At 40.7% G+C, this 17,087-nt stretch overlaps 1 protein-coding gene across 9 annotated transcripts in view; it reads left to right on the top strand.

The window, feature by feature from the left end:
• Positions 1 to 17,087, top strand: part of nectin1b (nectin cell adhesion molecule 1b) — a 507,975-nt gene that overhangs the window by 434,573 nt on the left and 56,315 nt on the right. For all 9 annotated transcript variants that reach the window (XM_069894696.1, XM_069894690.1, XM_069894692.1 and 6 more), the window contains exon 6: positions 15,838 to 15,985. In XM_069894696.1, the coding sequence (XP_069750797.1) occupies positions 15,838 to 15,985 (148 nt within the window). The remainder of the gene's footprint in view (positions 1 to 15,837; positions 15,986 to 17,087) is intronic.

Genomic DNA, 17,087 nt, shown 5'->3' with positions numbered 1-17,087 from the left:
AACTATATAAGAAATTGAAGGAATATGGAGAAGTGTCGGGATACAAGATAAACGTAAATAAAAGTGAAGCAATGCCTATGAATAACGCGGATTTCTCAAAATTTAAGGAGGAATCCCCATTCAGATGGCAAACGCAGGCAATAAGATACCTAGGTGTGCAAATAAACAAAAATCTAGGCCAATTATATAAACTCAATTACAATCCACTAATGAAAAAACTACAGGACGATTTAGAGCATTGGAAAGAGCTACCACTAACACTGATAGGAAGGATAAACTGTATTAAAATGAACATTTTTCCAAGGATACTATACTTATTTCAGGCATTGCCAATACAACTGACAGAAAAATTCTTCAAAGAGTTAAAGAAAATAATAAGGAGATTTTTATGGAGAGGGGGGAAACCGAGGATAGCACTAGACAAATTAACAGAATGGTATAAACAAGGAGGCTTACAATTGCCAAACTTCAAAAATTATTATAGAGCCGCACAATTAAGGTACCTATCAGATTTTTATCAAACAAGGGAAAAACCAGACTGGACGAGACTAGAATTAGATAAAATAGGGGAAAAGATACCTGAACACATATTATATAAATGGGACGAAAAATTGGTACAACATAGAACTTCTCCAGTATTACACCATCTCCTCAATATATGGAAGAAGATACATGTAGAAAGAAATAAAATAAATTACCAAATACCAAAACTAATATTGACGCAAAATAAGCTACTCCCTTTTACAATAGACAACCTTGCCTTTAGAAAATGGGAAAAAAAAGGGATTAAAAGAATAGAAAATTGTTTTTCAGGAAGTAGATTCTTATCCTTTGAACAAATGAGAGATAAGTACAATATAACGGGAGATACAGCGCTGGCATATTACCAACTGAGATCCTACTTGAAAGATAAATTAGGAAGCAACTTGAGTTTACCAGAGGGAAGTAACCTTGAATATGTGATTACAGATACAATGTTAATCAAAAGATTTATAAAAAATATGTATATTAAACTGCAAGAAAAGGAAAATGAGGAAACAAATGGTAAAACTAAACAAAAATGGGAACAAGATTTAAATATAAAGATAAAAAAGGAAACATGGGAGAAGTTATGCTCTGGAACGATGAGAAATACAATAAATACGAGGCTGCGTATGATACAATATAATTGGTTACACAGACTATACATTACACCGCAAAAGTTAAATAAATGGGACCCAACAGTATCTGATAGATGTTTTCGATGTAAAAAAGAAAGGGGAACAACAATTCATGCAATCTGGACATGTGAGAGAGTAGAAAAATTTTGGGATGATCTCAATCAGATATTAAATAAAATAACAGAAAACAATATACCAAAGAATCCAGAGATCTTTCTCCTAAGTAACATAAAAAATAAAGAATTTGGAATTGACTTGGAGGATGCACAAAAAAGATTTGTTAAGATAGCCCTAGCTGTAGCAAAAAAATGTATTATGTCAACCTGGAAATTGGAAGATAATTTGAAAATACAACAATGGTATATAGAAATGAATAAATGTATTCCATTAGAAAAAATAACATATAGTTTAAGAAATAATATTGAAATATTCGAACAAGTATGGGAGCCTTACATTAAATACAATAGCGAAAACCTACCGGGAACAAACATTACCTAAGTTGATGGAAGGAGAAGAGAAGAAAAAAATGGACTCAGTAGAATTTCTGGTGTATTTTTGTTGAATGACAACATTGTCTAACTGAATTAATGCAACCTAGATTGTATAACTAAAATGGATGAGAGGGGGGAGGGATGGGGGGGTGGCTTGGGAGGAGGGAGGGGGGAGGGAGAAAAAGTCACTGTAAATGTGTGGAAAAGAAAAAGTGTATATCATGGCTATTGTGATTTATGGTGTGAAAAATAAAAAATTTAAAAAAAAAAAAAAAAAAAAAGACAGCCCAGGATTCTAACCCTAGTCACTGTTGTTGTAACAGCACTAACCACTATACTAACTGTGCACATTATCATTCCTTAAATAGGTTGTTAAGCATTTACAGTACTTCACTCGAAGTACCTTATCTCTCAATGGGTACTTCATTAACTTAAAATTATGGTATGGTAACATCGCTTGGTCTGCCTACCATTCGCAGATGTAAACATAGTTATGGATAGTAGCTAGGCTGATAGTAGCTAGGCTGATTCAGCTGAAATTAATTAATATTATATTATTACTGTTAGTTTCAGATTGCCACAAATTTGTTAATGCCATTAAAATTTAGGTGATATATTTTTTAGAAAAAAAAAAAAAAAAAAAAAAAAAGGAGCAAGGAGACATGAGGGAGCAGGCGGCGTGAGAGAGTGGGGTGAGAGTAGCAGCTTGAGGGAGTTGGGCAATGTGAGGAGCAGGTGGTGTGAGAGAGTGGGGCAGGGGAGCTGCTTGAAGGAACGGACACCATGAGGAAGTGGGGTGGGGGAGCGGGGTGAGATCGGGCTGTGTGAGGGAGCGGGGTGGGGAAGCAGCTTGAAGGAGTGGGCGCTGTGAGGGAGTGGGGTGGGAGAGCGGGCTGAGTGAGGGTGTGTGGCAGCGTGAGGGAGTGGAGGGGAGGAGTGACCCGAGGGACCAAGAGGTGTGAGGAGCATGGCGGAGCAAGCGCAGCCTGATAACTCCACTGTGACAGCACAGTGGGGCGATGGGGCTGTCAGCACAACGTCAATCATCTTACCTTCCACCTTTGACACGACCAACCTTGGTGGAGTAAACAAGGATCATGTTGGACCCACCAATCCACCTTTGGACCTTTTAATCCAGGCAAGAGGAGCGTCTTAAAGGCAGAGGAAACCTGTTTTTACAAATAGATAATTTTCACTATAAAAGGGCCCAATGTGTAACAAACCTGGTGTTCATCAATGCCTGTGGATCCAAATCCCAGAGAGGGAGGAGCAGAGACATCACTCGTCTCAGCCACAGAAAGGAAGATGTCACTTTGATTTAACAAGATGTTTTCTTGAGGATTTTTATTCTGCATTTACCTATGATGTGTTCTGATGGACATTGGAGAGGAAACTTTAATATGTATCCAGCCAATTTTATTCTTTACTTACATTGCACATCCCTGGCAGTGTTGATGAGACAGCATAGAGGAACCTTTACTCTGTATTAATCCATGCCCTACTGCTCTAGAACTTAGTAGAGGAAGTTTTATCATGTATGTAAACCCTACTGTGAGTGTTAATGTTAACTGTGTAGATGGTCTCCCACTGAATCTTTTGAAAGTATTTTAAATATGAACTGTTTCTTATGACCCACTCTATCAAAACAGCTTTTAAATTTGAGGATCTCTGTTCCCTGCTAAAGAGAGCAAGATTCCAGATTCTTCAGTGTCGGTGCCTAATCTTCCACATTGGGTTTCTTAAAACCTCTTGACTGGTTTTTGACCATTTTCAAAAATCTGCTATGAAAACATGCAATGCATGAGGCCATTGAGCCCATTGTGTGCATTCCCTCTTTAAATCATGTGCCACTACCTTGTCTTTTCTCCCTTCAAGTTCTCCATTGCCAAGTATTTATCCAATCCATTTGTCAATGTTGAATCTACTTCCAGCAGCATTTTTTCCCTCATTAATCGTTCCTCCTTCACCTCTTTGACTGAACTCCTCCATATATCTGTAAGTTTCTTGGCAAATGTTAAAAGACCAGGTTCTGATAATCCTCATGATGGAAAACGAAAAGTCTGATTTGTTATTTGGGGAAACACTAAAGAATCTGAGCTCCTGCACTTTATTGCAGGGAAGGTTTATGGGAGATTTAAAAGGCTCTCAATTTTATCGAGTGTTTTGAAAAAGTAAGTCATGAGAAACTGTTTCAACTGGCAGTAACGAAATGTGGCTTGCATCAGTTTTTGTTTGATGACATTCCCTGAAAATTGCCTTGGGGTGCTTTACTTGTTAAAGGTGAGGCAGTAATGCAAGCTGTTGTTTCAAGCAATATATATGCCAGGTCATAATAATGCCCTGCTTATAAAAGGACAAGAAATAAATTAACAAACTGTCAACACTTCAAACTGTTGGGGAGTTCCATTACCTGGGTATAAAAGGTTAAGGGTCTGAATCAGAACTGGGATATTTGTGTTGGTATTTTAAATTCTGTCACCGCCAAAATATCAGTGGGATCGCTCCTGTTATTGTTAATTAAAGATAGCACTCTGAAGCAAATATTTCTCTACTTTTTTCAAATGTAGGGGTGATCTAAACTGAATAGCCTGAGGATTAAATCAAGAATTTAATCCTGACATATGTTGTTTGAAGAGGAAGCTGGCAGGGCATAGAATCTGCAAGTGTTGCCTTAACACTGAAATAATTAATTGGGTGTGTGCTTATGAGGTGGTCTCGTAGTTTCATGAAGTACTGGTTGGAAATATTCAGAGGCAGTTTGTGTGTCACTCCTGAACTTCCTGAAGGATAAGATGAAGGACATCAGAGCCCAAGTGTGAGTAATAGAGAGGCAGGGACTCAGTGAACCTTGCCCTTGAGCACTCAAGCTCTGATAATCGCTGAGGCGACAGCACTCTGCGCAACATGACTCCTCTATAAATAGCACTGCATCGCCTGGCTTCACCCGTAGTTACTCTCAAAGGCCAGGCTCCACCAGCTACACAAGAACATTAAACTAGTCGATTCCGATGCACACAGTCTTATCAGGATTATGTTGTAAAGACTTAGGTTCAAGACCAGACCAGAATTGGACATGTCCCAAGTGAAATGTTCAATCACAAACCCGATGTATTTATTGTTAGCCACGTAAGACCTCGTCTGAGGTTTGCTGAGTGATTTTGGCTTCTTCTTCCCTGCTCTCGTGTACCTCTCATTTCTCATTCCCCTTTTTGATTTGATTTTCACACTTTTCCAGTGTTTGCTCCTGCTAAGAAACGAGTGTCGACATTGCGTGTTCACTCACATCATGACCTACCACCCATACCCACGCTGACATGTCGTTCACCAGCATCCCAGTCTCCTCTTCAAATGCCTCCACAATCTCATGCACACATTCTCTACAACTTTCTCAAGGCCCATCTGAGATCCCTGTGCATTCCCAATTCTGGCTTCTTTCCACTCTCATCCATCCACCATTTTTAGCTGAGCCTCTAGCTCAAGAATTCCACCCTAAACCTTGTACTGTTTCACTTTCTTTAATAAGCTCCATATTTTTTAAGGTCAGGATTTCACTTGCTTGTGCTGGTTTGTTTCTGTTCATTGATATTGGAATTATTGGCAGGGCCAATTTGATATTGTCCATCTGTTAATTGGGTTTGCGCTGAGCTGCCTTTTTGAACCACAGTAGTTCATATTGGTGACCACAATTTTGGGGAAGGAGTTCTAGCATTTTGACCAATGAAGAAGGAGCTACATCCCATTCAGGATGCTGTTGTGACTTGGCGGAACTTGGTGGCGTTAGTGCTTGCTGCCCTTGTTCTTCATTCTAAAGAGCATAAGTGTGGGAGGCATTATCAAAGAAGCCTTGGTGAGTTTTTGCAGTGTATCTTGCAGATGACACACCCACAGTCATGGTATTACCAATGGTTTGATGGATCTAAAAGCAAGCGAACTATATGATCCCAATGGTCCTAAGTCTTGATTATATTCTGCCATTTATACAATTAAAACCATAGAACTATAGAACAGTATAGCACAGAACAGGCCCTTCAGCCCTTCTTGTCTCTGCCAAACCATTTTTTTTTTGCCTAGTCCCACTGATCTGCACCCAGTCAAAAGCCCTCCAAATTCTTTTTAAATGTTAAATTGAGCCTGCATTCGCTACCTCAGCCGGCAGGTTGTTCCACAGTCCCACCACTCTCTGAATGAAGAAGTTCCCCTAAACTTTTCCCCTTTCACTCTTAACCCATGCCCTCTGGTTTGTATCTCACCTACCTTCAATGAGAAAAGCCTATCTACATTTGCTCTGTCTATCTCCCTCATAATTTTAAATGCCTCTATCAAATTTCCCCTATGCTCCAGGGAATAAAGTCCTAACCTGTTTAATATTTCCCTGTAACTCAGTTCCTGAAGTCCAGGCAACAACCTAGTAAATCTTCTCTGCACTCTTTCTATATTATTAATAACTTTCCTGCAGTTAGGTGACCAAAACTGCACACAATACTTCAAATTTGGCCTCACCAATGCCTTATACAGCATTCAATTAGATTTCTGACAACCATTCAGGGAAGGACAGCATCGATGAAAGCGAAATCGTGTTTCAGAGCTGAGACCCTTCGTCGGAGTCAGGAAAGATGATGCCTGACCTGACAAGCAGTTTATATTTTTAATTATGTGATTGGACCAGTGATGTTTCATATCAGTTGTGGCCATAGCTACCAAATCTCAGCTCAAGGTTGCTATGGGTGGAGAATTCATTAGTGGTAAAGGCATTAAATATCAAGGATTTGTGGATTAGACTCCCTCTTGTTAAAGATAGTCATTGTAATATCAGAACCACTTTTGGAATTGTCATATCTGACCAATGGCTCTCTAGTTCGCTGCAATGGTTTAGGTGTCGAGCCTTCTTTTCTCCATTTAGAGGGACGTTACATGCTCCTGTGGAGTAGGACTCTCAATGGAGGAAACAATGAGAAGCTGGAGGGACTCAGCAGGACAGGCAGCAGCCATGGAGAGAAGAGGGCAGCCAGTCTCCAGAAGGAAGCATTGACTGTTCATTTCTCTCCATATATACTGTCTGAGTGGCTGGGTCCCTCCAGATTTTCTTTGCCCAAGATTCCAGAATGGGCTCAGTTTATCACTTTTGTTTATCACAGCACAGAAATACGTCTTTGCACAATGTAAACTTCTTTTATAGGTGAAGTTCATTTTATTTGTACATTCAAATAATCATTTATACTCCAACGAGCAAAGAAAGGAAGGAAAGATACTGAGACGAGGTGTCAGAAAACTTGGTAGCTGGAATGTTGTGCCTGATTCAGAATACCAAACAGTAAGCATGTTTCCTGCTAACTGAGATATGCCCAAGAGAAGGGAAGAGAGTGGACAATGGAACAAATAAAGCCAGCTAAGCCACTGGATTGGTTGGCAAGTCACCTGTCTGTAAGCACTGGAGGAAAGAGATAACCCTTGTTGATCAGCGGGTTATGGTGATCAAATAGTACAGACAAAATTTAAGATGTTTTTGCATCTGATTGGTCAAGGGGAAAGAACTGTACCATACCATTAAGCCCTTAAATAAGACCCTGGAGAATGTATTAGTTGCATACAAATGTTTTGCAACTTGGCTTGAAATGAAACATTTGACTGTTTTGTAATTCTTGTGTCTGGGGGCATGGAGAATTCTTTGATACTTTTTGAATAAAGGACAGATTGTTAGAAGGCTCCCACACTTACACAGATTTCAAGGATTCACTCATTAGAGATTAAATTATTGTGAAATGCAAGTGTGCATCTTGAATAAACAGCTACTATCAGGGGTGCAGTGCTGCTCCGGAACTCCCTGGACCGCCGTTCCAGCACCTCATGGGGTGGCTTTTTGTCGCCATTTTTGGTGTGCTCTGGTACCTAAAAAAAATTAGCACTGCGCCCCTGGCTACTATTGTAGGTTAAGTGTAGATTTACCCAAACCTAGGCTAAATTGGACACCCTCCAACTAGATGGCATTAATATTGACTTCTCTGGCTTTCGTTAAACTACCCCCCCCCCCCCACACCCCTTTCTTCCTTGTCAACTCTCCATTCTCTGTCTCCTTTCATATAGACATTATAAATTCTATCTAGTCCCATATCATACCCAATTAACACCTTTTGTTGGTCTGGATTCCTCCCCCATTGTTTAAATTCTGAGACTTTCTGTTATATCCTGCTTCTGCCCTTTCCGATTTTTCGTTAAAGGACTCAGATCCGAAACATCACCATTATATCTTTGTCTTCTGTAGATGCTGAAAAGACCAGCTGAGTTCCTGCAGCATTTTGGTGTGTTTTTAATAAAAATGTTGGATGGTCAACAGAAGGCAGTAGACTCACAAGGAACTGCAGATGCTGTAACCGTGAGCAAATAATGAGAAGCTGGAGGGACTCAGTGGGTCATACATGCTTCTTCTTTTAACACAGATCTGATTGGTTCCTCCTAACCAATACTGTCTTTCAATTCCTCCATTTTTTTCTCAAAAGAGAGGGTGCAGCATGAACATACATGGATTCAAGTGAAGCCTTTCTTTCCGTCAGCTGTGTAACCAGTCCCTGCTTCAAACCTACTCCTTTACTACCCCTCAATGCTTTTTCTACTATATAATTGATGGAATTGGAGGTGCCTCTTGTACCTGTGTAGAATTCAACAATTTTAGGGCAGTACAGTTAATGTAACTTTGTTGTCAACATCCACCCTCCCCACCAATTCATTTGGACCATTTCTGACACCTCTCTCCCCTTAACCTGGATGACATCTCTTCCCATCTTGTCTCTTGAAAGATGCTATCCCTTTCCCCACCACTGAAGGGGGAAAAAACATATATAATAACATATATAACATGTAACAATTACAGCACAGAAACAGGCCAGTTCGGCCCTTCAAGTCCATGCCAAACACCTTCCTCTCCTAGTCCCATTGACCCGCACCTAGCCCGTAACCTTCCACACCTCTCTCGACCATACACTTTTCCTTAAATATTAAAATCCAGCCTGCATCTAACACTTCAGCTGGAAACTTGAGGTCCTGCTTTTTAACTTCTTCCTTAACTCTTCAACTTCTTCCTTCAGGACCTCATCCCCACTTCTATCTAACCAAAGAAGTAAGAGAGCTCTGACAGTAGTAGAGCTGAAAGATGTCACACAAATCAGTTTTAGTGGTACCATATACCGGATGTGTACCTCTAAGGAGAAACTGTCTGGCTGTGTGATAAAATGCAAGCAGTGGAGAACTGCTGCTTTCTTTGTGTTAGTTCCTTTATAAGTTCTTTTATAAATAAAGTACAATTGTTTGTCAGTTCATGACCAGCCATCTTCCAGTATCTTACAAGGTGAATAAGATAAAGAGCCCAAGGCAGTCATTGTGTGAGGTGAACTTTATTTGTAACATATCTGCCCATTGTTGAACCATCAGATCCTAGTCTCCGTAGGAATAGACTCCTTCAGTATTTGAAGAGCTCAATGAAATTGAATAGTGTAGTCAATTATCAGTGGACATTGACTTCATGATGAAAGGAAGGACATTGCTGATGTAATGATCAATTGACAAGGGAAGTAAAAGTCAAGAGAAATATGCTACACAGGAATTAAATGGTGAGTAGGGCCCTTGACAGGGTCAAGTACAAGAGCAGTAGAAGAATATAAAGCAGAGTCCAGAAATCCACAATCAGGCCATCCATACAAGGATGAGAAAGGGGAATAAATTTGGGGGAAGAGTCTGCAAGAGGTAGAGTGAGCAGGGCTTGTGGAAGGTATTTCTGTTATGGAAAGTGTGTTCTTTTCATGTTCCATAACTTCTGCAGTTGCTATAACAACCATGTTTTGTACGGCTGATTTTTCAATGTGTTTGTCGCTTTGTCTCGACAATAGTGAGTGGGATGAATGTTTGCACCTCAATACAAATTTAACTGATACATTTTTAAGAGCGACTGATGACCTTTAATTAAATATGTGGTTCTATTTTTGTAAACCTTTTTGTGGTTATCCAAACAATATGAGTGAAAAGACTTATACAAAACCTGAACATATCCCAGGAACATCTGAAAGTATTTCACAGATAATGAAATACTTTGAAGTGCAGTGCCTGGTAATTTGCACACAGCTAGGCCACACAACAGCACTCTGACAGATGGATGATCAGTTAGTTGGAAGTCTAGAGGGGAGTGTATGTCAAGACACTGGGAGATCTTATGACCCTGAACAACAGAAGAACAACTAGGAGGAGCCTTGCTTTCATGTCACACTCAAAGGATGACAATCCCTCAGCAGCACACTGAAGTGTCAGTCTGAATTACAAACAGGAATCCCAAAGTCGGACTTGAATCTATAACCTCATGCACTAAAACCTGGCATCCTGACTGACCCATGACTGACACATTCGGCGCAAAAGCATGCAGATTCTGAAATTTAGAGCAAAACAAAACAAGTTGCTGGAGGGAAATGGCTTGATGAAGTGTCCTTAAATTTTTATTTTGAATTTAGATATACAGCAAGGTAACACCCAATGAGTCTGTGCCACCCAATTACCCCGGTACGTTTCGAACAGTGGAAGGAAACTGGAGCCCCTTGGGGAAAACCCATGCAGACATGGGGAAACTCCTCATAGGCAATGCGGGATTCGAATCTCAGTCCCAATCACTGGCACTGTAACAGCATTGCGCTGACTGCCACTCTAACTGTGCCACCCGTAAATGTTTCTACTTGAAAATTTCTCCATTTCCCTCCATAGATATTTCCTGACCCAATGAGTTCCACCAGCAACTCGTTTATTTTTTTTTGCTATTCAAATATATGTGAAACACAAAAGTCTGCAGACACTGTGACTGTAGTAAAAACACACCGAAATGCTGGAGGAACTCAGTCAGTCTTGCAGCGTCCATAGCATTCTTGAAGAAGAGCTCAGGCCCAAAACGTTGGTAATACCCAATATATCGTTTCCTCCAATGGATGCTGTGAGACCAGCTGAGTTCCTCCAGCATTTCCGTGTGTTTTTATTCAAGGATGTGTGTCAGGTTTTAAAAATATATAAACCTTTGGACTGATGTTGGGTTTGAAATGGTCAATGTTGGCACAGGTTCAAAGTTTATATCAGAGGAGATCTACGTCACACAGGCACAGAAATGCCAAGAATTACTTCAGACAGACTGCTCTTTGTGTTTTTATCAATTCAGGGAGAGAGCTTCTGAAAGGTACAATGGGCAGAAGAATTCAGTGCTGCTGAGGAGAACTGGAATTAACCAGAGGAGGCTTTAAGCAATCTCAGCAGGGAGGTCACTCTTTAATCTAGCTTCTTATTGTATTAGTAATTTCATTTTCAAAGTTAACTGGTTTCTGAGAGCTTGAATTAGATCACAATACCTTGGTGGTCTTTTTAAAGGAAATAAGTTTCATTCAGGCACTAACCATCTTCGTCTACCCTGTTCCAATTCAGATGGAGTGCAGCCATGTGGCAGATATGCTAGCAGCCCTTGATTGGTTTACTGACCCATGAAATCGAGTTCCCAGCACCGATGACACAACTTCCTAATGTCCTTGCCTGCACTCTCAGAATCCACACTATAATAAGCACCAGATAGTCCCCTGATCTCAAATTGCATGCACGCTAACCTTTAAGCCTTTTACACGGCCACATCATTCTGGGATATTTGCAACTTTTTTACGCTATGCCTGCAGTGTAAAAAGCACCGACACAGAATGGTGGTGTCATTCTAGTCCCGGCTTTTTTCCGGCAGCAGAGTTAGCGCTGGAACACCATCTGAGTAAAAGGTGCGATCCGGCTTTCCGACACCATGATGGGAAGGGATGTGTTTGTGTACCTTTTTTTAGTGTATTTACCAGTAAGCATTTAAAACTTGGACAAAACATGCAAGTAGGAAAACAGTAAAAATCTTTTTAATAATAATGCCCCTCTCCTGCTCTCTCCCGACGGCCTGCTGCCCACTCTCTGTTGCTGTGGGCTGCTCATGGAGAGGAGTGAAGGCAATCACAAAGTGTGGCTGATTCCAACACCAACCCAGCAAGGTATTGTTTCCTGTACATCACTGATTTGACACTAGATCTGCCAGATTGAGCTGCAATTATTAAGCAAAGGCAGAGTTGATCTGGCTGACAGCGAGTAGTTCACGAGGGAATACCTGACTGGCAGGCTTTTGGGGTTTAGCTCATCCCTAATGTCTAGGCATGCTCCCATAAATGCTCAACTCTGAAATGAGCTGTAGATGAAATGGCTGGAGCTGGAGATGAAATGAGCTGGTGGTGATAGAGCGATGCATCCTCTACTAGACTCACCATTTCGTTAGTGAGTGAAGCAGGGAGGAGAATGAAAGATAATTTAATTCATAAGTCCATCATTCATGATTTTGACAGGACAGATGTGGGGAGGCAGTTGGTCTTTCAAAATAGGACTTGATCATTCATGAATTAGATGAAAAGTATGTATCAAAGGGTACTGAATCTGGAACTTTGAAGAAGAAGGGTGTGAATGCTCAGTTACTGAATGTATTCAAGACAGTCACTGACAGACCTTCAGATATTAAGGGAGAGGAGATTAGTGATAGAGAATGGCATTGTGATTTAAAAAAAAACAGCCCCTACACCGCCTCGCTCTCAGCTGTGCCCAGGTATCTCTAGGCACCTTGCACTGTGAGCAAGTTGAGGTGGGGCATTGATTTCCAGATCTTGGAGTTTGCTGATCATTTTTGATGGATGATGGTGTTAAATGCCGAACTGTAATCGATAAAGAGCATCCTGATGTGGTTTTATGTAGAGCCAGTGAGGTGGTATCCGCCATAGACCTGTTACAATAGGCAAATTGGAATGGATCCATGTTGCCACTCAGACAGGAGCTGATATGCTTCAGTGCCAGCCTTTCAAAACTCTTAATCACCGTTGATGAGAGGGCCACTGGTCGATTGTCAGGTTACCACATTCTTATTGGGCACTGGTTTGATTGATGCCTGTTTGAAACAGGTGGGTAACCTTACCTTGATGGAGTGAGAGTGAGAACTCTCTAAAAAATATCACAGAAAGAGAAGGAAAGACGTATAACTGCTTTGAAAATGAAGAAAAGAAAATGGTCACAAAAATAGACTCAGATGCAGCATCGGGTTCTCAACCCCAGATATCGAAGGAAGGTTACAAGATACTGTTGCAGTTCTTTTCTGTAAAACAAATCAATGTTAAAATTAGACAGAGTTTTAATGTAATTAGTGTTCCTTTCCTGGAACAAATTGGTTGCAGTTTTTTCTCAGAGGCAGCAGTTCTCTAAATCAGATACAAGACGTGCAGATCAACAGATAGTGTTAGCAATTCGCTTCAGAGGTTTTTGAGTGTCAACACCCAAGGGCTGGTCCACATGTAACTGACTACCATTCAGAGTTTTGTGCGAGAAGAGGGAGGGATGCTGTAGAGCATTGCCAGAGTTGTCGTAAACTTGGCTATAGCAACCACACAAAATTAACATCTGCCCAATCAGGAAAATCTTTTGACTAGGCTGGAAAAGGCAAGCATGGTCAAAATGCAGATTTCAATGAACAATCTGCAGTACTTAGGGTACTGCAGGGACACCCAGTTCAAGGGAAGTTAAAGACCATTATCAGTGCTCCAGCTCCAACTAATGTAATCAAACTGAAGGCAGCTCTGGGATTTTTAACGTTCTTAGCAAAAATAACCATGCACTTAACTCCAGTGTGTGGTGATATGTAATTACACCACTAGGTCACCAGGGGTCATCCCAGTGACCTTGTATATAAAGCAGTCCAGAACTACAGTCTAGCCTTCCAGGTTCATCTTGCAGAGAGACAAGACCTCTTAGTGTACATATTAGTTTATTAAAGCTGTCTTATACTCGGACTGCTGGTGTGGTTATTGTCAGTACAGAGACAAGATCTCCTAGTGTACATATTAGTTTATTAAATCTGTCTTATACTCGCTCTGCTGGTGTGGTTATTGTCAGTAAACAGTATAATACTTGCTGCAAGTCAAGATGAAGTAGAGTCCTTAACCTTATTGTGTGATGCATCACCATTGATGTATCAGCACTGTGTTGTCTCATCGATGAAGGTGCTTCTGACCAGCCAATTGGGTCTACACTGACAAGGAAGAACTGTCAGCTGGATAAAGAAGGTTTAGGTTTCATGTTTGGAGTGCAGTAGTTCCACAGGTGTATTTACATAGATCACCACAACCTGATTTCCCTGTTCTGTGAAATGAAGCAAGTTCCTCAGACGGTTTTCCTAAGAGTGTAAAGATTAATTTTTACCTTGAGAGCATATGGATATTCCTTTCCCCTCAAACCTGGGAAATACAATAGAAAGGCAGATGCTCTCAGTCACCTTCCAGCACGAGAGACAACTGCTGATTAAGGAACACAGGGCCCAATTACTGATGATGGATTATCTGGACAAATCAGACATTGGACTGCAAAAATTCCTCCACTGTCTCAAGTGGAGTTTCGACCCTCTGACAGAGATGAGAGGTCTCAAATGAATTTGATTGATATTATTAAGGAATTTTGGATTAGTTGGGCAAGGAGGGAGAGGGTGATTGTAGTAACATAGTACAGAAGTTGTGTAGTTTAAATAAAATTGAATGTATATAGTTGAGATTAAGGAGTGATGATGCTTTTGAGGGCTTATTATGTGTCACAATTGTGATCTTTGACAGATGCCATTTTGGAAGATCTCCGTAATATTGTGCTAACAGAAGTGTACTTTGAATCAGAATTTATTGTCATAGTCATGCTACGAAATTTATTGTCTTGTGCCATACATTTATATAACCTACATTTCAAAATAAATAAAAATAGTGCAAGAAAATGAAAAGGACAAGGTGAGGTAGTGTCTGTGCTTCATTGTTAATTCAGGAATCTGATGGCAGAGAAGAAGAAGCTGTCCTTGTGCCACTGAGTACTTATCTTCAGACTCCTCTGCCTTTTTCCCAATGGAAGCAGAGTAAAGAGGGCATAGCCTGGCTGCTTTCTTAAGACATTTTGTAGATGTCTTCGCTGGAGTGAAGACTGGTGCCCATGATGTCGCACGCTGAATTAACAGCCCTCTGGAGTTTTTTCCTGTCCTGAGCTTTGCTACCTCAGTACCAGACAGAGGCTCGAAGACAATAAACTCCCTGAAAAAGGAAGCTCAGCTTCCACCTTTTTGCATTAATATATAACACACACAGAACAATGAATTGTGAACACAACTGAACAGATGTACGAATTCACAAATGTTTCTGCAAAGATAGGCATAGAAAAATATATATGAATCTATCCAGATATAAAAATATTTACTAATAGGAATGTAAACAGATATACTATCTCACTGTCCTGTCATCTATGTGCAGATCCTGGTTATTTCAGGCAAATTAAGTTGGAGAGATCAGAAATCCAATACGTTAGCTGACTTCAGGAGTGGGCTCTGTAATTGGTCTCAGAACCTCTGAACTCAGCCTCGGTTTCAAAGTCCGATCCTAATCCAGTGACCTTCATGAGAAGTGTGATTGTGTGCAAGAGGAATTAAGCTTTCTGTGTCACTCTTCGTACGCCCCAATGATATTTACTGGCTGGCCACAAGAGAGTGAAGACAATCGGGTATGAACTTCTAACAAAGAATCAGCGTCTCGAAGGGAGGAGAGATGAAAGAGTGGGGAGAGTCAGGGAGAGTCTTCTCACCAGACCATCCAGTCATGATCAAAATTTTCAAGAGTATATAGTAGATCTACAGCCCAGCAGATATTCAGCCTGAAGCATTTTTGCGGATCCTCCCACCGAGATCACCTGTAAGCACATTTTTCCATTCTGCAAATATGGTTTTACAGTAAACCCCCCCCCCCCCCCACCCGGTATCCAGTGCTTATGGGGATTGGTAGATGCCAGCTAAGTGTACTTTCTGGTTACAATGACTAATTAATGCACCTCCCATCTTCACCAAAGGGTTATTTGTTACTTTAGATAACATTTATTTCTATAATTTTAACCTTGGGTATTTTTTCCAATTATTTTATTCTTATTTATTATTCTCGGTTTTGCCGGTTGCTTGAGGCTACTATAGTTGTTTGACTTCTGGATACCAGGGGTTTACTGTGCAATGGTCCTTCAGGATTTGCAAGGACACAAATTCTATTTCTTTGATAGAGTTCAGAATAAATCAAATTTACAAATGTACTTTTCCTTCTTATTTACAGATAAGCCACTACCCCAAGGAGCCCCTGGGAGTGTGATAGGAATTCTGGGTGGAATTATCGCTGCCGTTATCATCATCAGTGCCGTAGTGACTGTTTTCTTCATTTATCGACGTCAGCAGAAGAATCGAGCAGACACGGACAATGATCTGTGAGTACTGGCATAGCACTGATCAAGGGGCAACTTCTGATCAAGTAGTAACCAAATAGTGACTGCATGCTGAGGATCAACCAAATATTGACCGAGTACTAGAGTCATTAAGGTCTATGGCAATGGGAACAGGCTCTTCAGCCTGAATCGTCCATTGGCCTGGATTTGCCCTAAATCTTTCCCATCTTGCACTACTAAGTTCAGGAACAGCTGCTATCCCTCCACCATCAGACTCCTCAATGACAAACTCAATCAGAGACTCACTTAAGGATTCTTACTTGTCCACTTCATTGATTTTTTAAATTCTCTCTGTATTGTACAGTCAGTTTTTTTACATTTCTTATCTTTTTACTTTTCTTTATTTGTTTACATGTATACGCTGTGTATAATTTTTCTTTTGCACTACTAATTGTGCCGTGCCTACAGGAAAAAGGAATCTCAGGGTTGTATGTGATGCGATGTATGTACTCTGACAATAAATCTGAAATCTAAGTACCTGTCCAAATGTCTTTTAAACATTGTTATTGTACTCATCTCCCTCTTGTGTGAAAAGCTGGCCTCTCCAGTCCCCTTTAACTCATCCTTTCTTAACTTAAACTTGTGCCCTTTTGTTTTGGACTCCCCATTAGTTAAGAAATGACCACATGAATGCACACGAAGTATGGACCAAGAATTAACTGGATCCTGCCCAAGTGATGACTAGTTCCCACTTGGAATATGAGTTTGGGGAAATTCCTGATTCAGCAATACGAATCCATGAGTGCAACATTTCAGCCCAAGCCATCACTAAAGTCCCACATACAATGACTCTCAAGTATACCACAGTGGCACCGGTAGCAGAGCCAGTGCTTCACAGTGCCACAGTTCAGCCCTGGCCTCTGGAGGTGTCTCCATGGAACTTGCACCTCCTCCCGATTACTGGGTGGCTTTCCTCCCCCATCTCAAAGACATGCAGTTTGCAGGTTAAAGTTACTTGGCCATTGTCAATTGTCCCTGGTGCGTTGGTGAGAGTCTAGGAAGAGCTGATAATAAGGTGGGGAGAATAAAAATAAGGGTTTAAAATAGGTTAAGTGTAAGTATCTGCATGGAGTTAGAAAGCCTA

This window comes from Narcine bancroftii, chromosome 8 (genome assembly GCF_036971445.1).
Source record: "Narcine bancroftii isolate sNarBan1 chromosome 8, sNarBan1.hap1, whole genome shotgun sequence".
NCBI lineage: Eukaryota > Metazoa > Chordata > Chondrichthyes > Torpediniformes > Narcinidae > Narcine > Narcine bancroftii.
This window is presented reverse-complemented; position numbering and strand designations above follow the sequence as displayed.